This window comes from Beta vulgaris, chromosome 1, assembly GCF_026745355.1.
Source record: "Beta vulgaris subsp. vulgaris cultivar EL10 chromosome 1, EL10.2, whole genome shotgun sequence".
NCBI lineage: Eukaryota > Viridiplantae > Streptophyta > Magnoliopsida > Caryophyllales > Amaranthaceae > Beta > Beta vulgaris.
In genome coordinates, this window is record NC_079202.1 from 41,882,166 (window position 1) to 41,885,863 (window position 3,698).

At 35.4% G+C, this 3,698-nt stretch overlaps 1 protein-coding gene across 1 annotated transcript; it reads left to right on the forward strand.

Moving 5' to 3' along the window:
* Window positions 1–202: 202 nt before the first annotated feature.
* Window positions 203–1,618, forward strand: LOC104895004 (zinc finger BED domain-containing protein RICESLEEPER 2-like). The gene has a single exon (XM_048635153.1). The coding sequence runs from the start codon at window positions 203–205 to the stop codon at window positions 1,616–1,618; it is 1,416 nt and encodes a 471-aa protein (XP_048491110.1).
* Window positions 1,619–3,698: the final 2,080 nt, after the last annotated feature.

Consider the following 3,698-nt stretch of genomic DNA (forward strand, 5'->3'; position numbering starts at 1 on the left):
TAAAAATCCCAATATCAATTTTGAGGAAGTACGTAGATCTATTTGCATTTTTGTTGTGTCTGGTGCACATTCTTTTGCTACATGTGAAGAACCGGGGTTCAAATATATGGTCTCTACTATGTGTCCTCAATTTAATACTATAAGTAGACATACTTTAAGGAGAGACGCTTTGAGATATTATGATGATGAAAAAAAGATTGTTATGGATGAGTTACAGAACGCTCCTGGTCGAATATCTTTTACCATGGATAATTGGAGAAGTGAACATACTGATGATGAATATATGTGCATAACAGCTCATTGGGTTGATGTTAATTGGAAATTACAAAAGAGAATTATTAAGTTTGGTGCTTTAACACCTCCGTTTGATGGAGTTTTTCTTGCAGATGAGATTGCATTGTGCTTGGGTCAATGGAAAATTGATCACAAGGTAATTAGTTTTACAGTAGACAATGCATCTTACAATGATTGTATGATTACTTCTCTAAAGGATCATCTTCTAAGGAAAAATTATTTATTTTATGGTGGGGAGTTCTTTCACTTACGATGTGCTTGTCATATTATAAATCTTGTCGTGCAAGCTGGATTAAAGGGCATTGATGATGTTATTATCAAGATTAAAAGTATAGTGAAACACTTTAAGCATTCAATCCCAAAGAAGAAAAAGTTTTATAATGTTGCTGAAACAAGTTTTGGTATAAAAACAAACAAGAAGTTGCGTGGAGATAATTGCATTAGATGGAACTCTACTTTCTTAATGCTTGACCGCTTCATTTTCTTTAAAGATGTTATTGATCATGTGGTTAGCCGAGATAAGGATCTTAAAGTATTTTCTCTCACATCGGAAGAGTGGGTTAGAGTTTGTGAATTGCATGCATTCTTGAAGCTTTTTTATGATGTTACAAATACATTTTGGGCTTCAAAACATCCCACTTCAAATCTTTATTTCGATGGTGTATGGAGGATCCATAAAAAGTTGATAGATGTTGCAAACGGACCCTTGAGTAGCTTGTCTTCTATGGTCAAACCAATGAAAGAGAAATTTGAAAAATATTGGTCTGATTATAGTCTTGTTCTTTCATGTGCTGCTGTATTAGACCCTCGGTTCAAGCTAGAAAGAGTTGAATATTGCTATGAAAAGTTGTTTGGAGAAGTATATGCTAATAGAATGGTTGAGCGTGTTAAGAATACTTTGTTTGATTTGTTTGATGAGTACAAAGATGTTCACACTTCTAGTTCTCCTAATCTGGCCACTAGTAGTGGTACCCCTACTGTTGCTAGTGTTGTTGGGAATAATGGGGAACAAATGGATGAAATACTTGATTATAAGGTATTCTTGAGTAAGAAAAGGAAATCAGACACTATGAAGAGTGAACTGGAGCTTTATTTGGAGGAAAAGAATCCTGATGTGACAAATAAATGTGATGTGTTGTCATATTGGAACAAAAGCGTTGTCCGTTATCCGAATCTTGCATGTCTGGCTCGTGACTTATTGACTATTCCCATCTCCACGGTTCCTTCAGAATCTTCTTTTAGTATGGGAAAGAAGTTGATAAATCCTTGGAGAGCCTCACTTGGGCAAAAGACAATTGAAGCTCTTGCATGTTATGAAGATTGATTACGTGCAAAAGGTCTTAACTTAGGTAAGTTACTAAATTAATTAGTTTTATATCTTCATTACTTCACTACATTAAATTTCTTTTAAAAAAGAAACTGATTTATGTTGCGTTTATTTTTGTATGATTTCCTGGAGGTTCATCAAAATTCTTTGGCCATGGTGAAGTATTTTTCGATGAGGATGAAGAAGAAGATGATGATTGTCTTACTGTTGAGTAATGATGATTAGGTATGTTAGAAAATGTATTTTTCTCATATTTGACTTACTTTTTTGTTTAATTTAAATATCTTATGCCTAGTAATTATATAAATTAGTAGAATGATTCCAATTCTAATCTTTTGTTGTAGGTCAAAAAATTTGTTGTGAAAAAGAATGTTGAAGCTAAATGGGGATCAACTGATAATGCTTCTCAAACAAGATTTTGGATGGATGAATTTTTTTGTTTAAACATCATGGATGATGGATTTTCATGTTTCCCTCTTGTTGAATTGTGGTATACTATATATGTAGTTTCTATTTTGAACTTTGAAGTTGGATAATGTTGCTTTGTAATTTAACAAAATTTGTGTTTTAATATGGTGATGGATTTTCGCTTGGAAAAAATCAAATACTTTATTTTAAGTCATTCAACAATACCTCTTTTCTGGGTTGATTTCTAATCTGCCATATTTGCATAGTTGCTGACTTTTAGGAGAGAGAGGCACTTGAAGCAAATGGTAGGCAGTGATGAGAGAAGATATGTGCAATTAAGAGGGATGCCTTGCAAGCCCGTTAGCTCGCGGGCAGCCCGCCCGTTACATAAAGGGCGGGTAAGGGCAACCAATATCTCATTTAGCGGACGGGTAAGGGCAACATGTTTAGGCCCGTTGGACAGTTTTTTGAGTAGTTGGCCCGTCCATTACCCGTCCAAGCCCGCAAATGATCAGCTCTAGTCTGAGACAGGCATCATGAGCCAGTCCTCGAATAGGAGTAAGGAACCGTTATTAATTGTTAACTTTGTGGCTTTATTATAAATTAAAGTTATACCTTGGTTGTTGGACAATACACGTCAGCTCTTGACATGGAGCAACATGTAGGCTCCAATATATGTTCTCCACGCATTTTAATAGTGGTTTTTTCACCATATACCTCTGATGAATTCGAAATTTCACCATATAACCCCCAATATTTCAAATATTCACCATATACCCCTGAGTTTTTAAAAATATGCACCAGCGATCCTTTTTTCCTAACGGGAGTTAAGTCGATGTTTGCATTATTTACAACTTTGTCAATGTTAACAAAAATTAACCATTCCTCCACCCTAACCCCTAACCCCTAATGCCCTACTTAACCTAACCCCCTAACCCTATTGCCCTTAACCCTAAGTAATTAACCTTAATAAATGAAATTCTAAATCTCACTGCCAAAACAACCTTTTATGAAAAAACGAACGCCATCGATGACCATTAAAGGGCGCGAATTTCGAGAACCCCATCAAAATGAGTACCAATATAACTGTATTATGGGGACGTTTTCGGAGATGATCGTAAACGACCGATTTAACCGCCAAAAATACTTTTTCTATAAAAAAAAAAGGACGCCACCAATCGACAACCCTTAAAGGGCACAAATTTCGAGAAGCTCGTCAAAACGAGTACCAATACTACGATAATCTTGGCACGCTTCTGGGACGATCTTAAACGACCGTTTTCACAGCCAACGACTTTTTTTTAAAGGACACGAATTTAGAGAAGCCCATCAAGACGAGTACCAATATGACAATAATTGCTCAATGTCGATATTGGAGGTGAGATATGGGGATTTTTTTTTTCTTTTAAAAGATTAAGGGTAATTAGGTTAATAGTGGCAAAGTTGTAAATAATGGCAAACGACGAGTTAGCATCTGTTAGAAAAAGGGTATATGGTGAAGGTTTTATGAAATTCAAGGGTATATGGTGAATATTTCAAACGTTGAGGGTATATGATGAGTTTTCAAAGTTTTCGTTGGATATGGAATAAGTCATGCGTTTGACTTGATCAACAATAGATTAGGTAGAGAAGATAGTTGTAAACGACTCCACTCTTATTAAACTGGTCT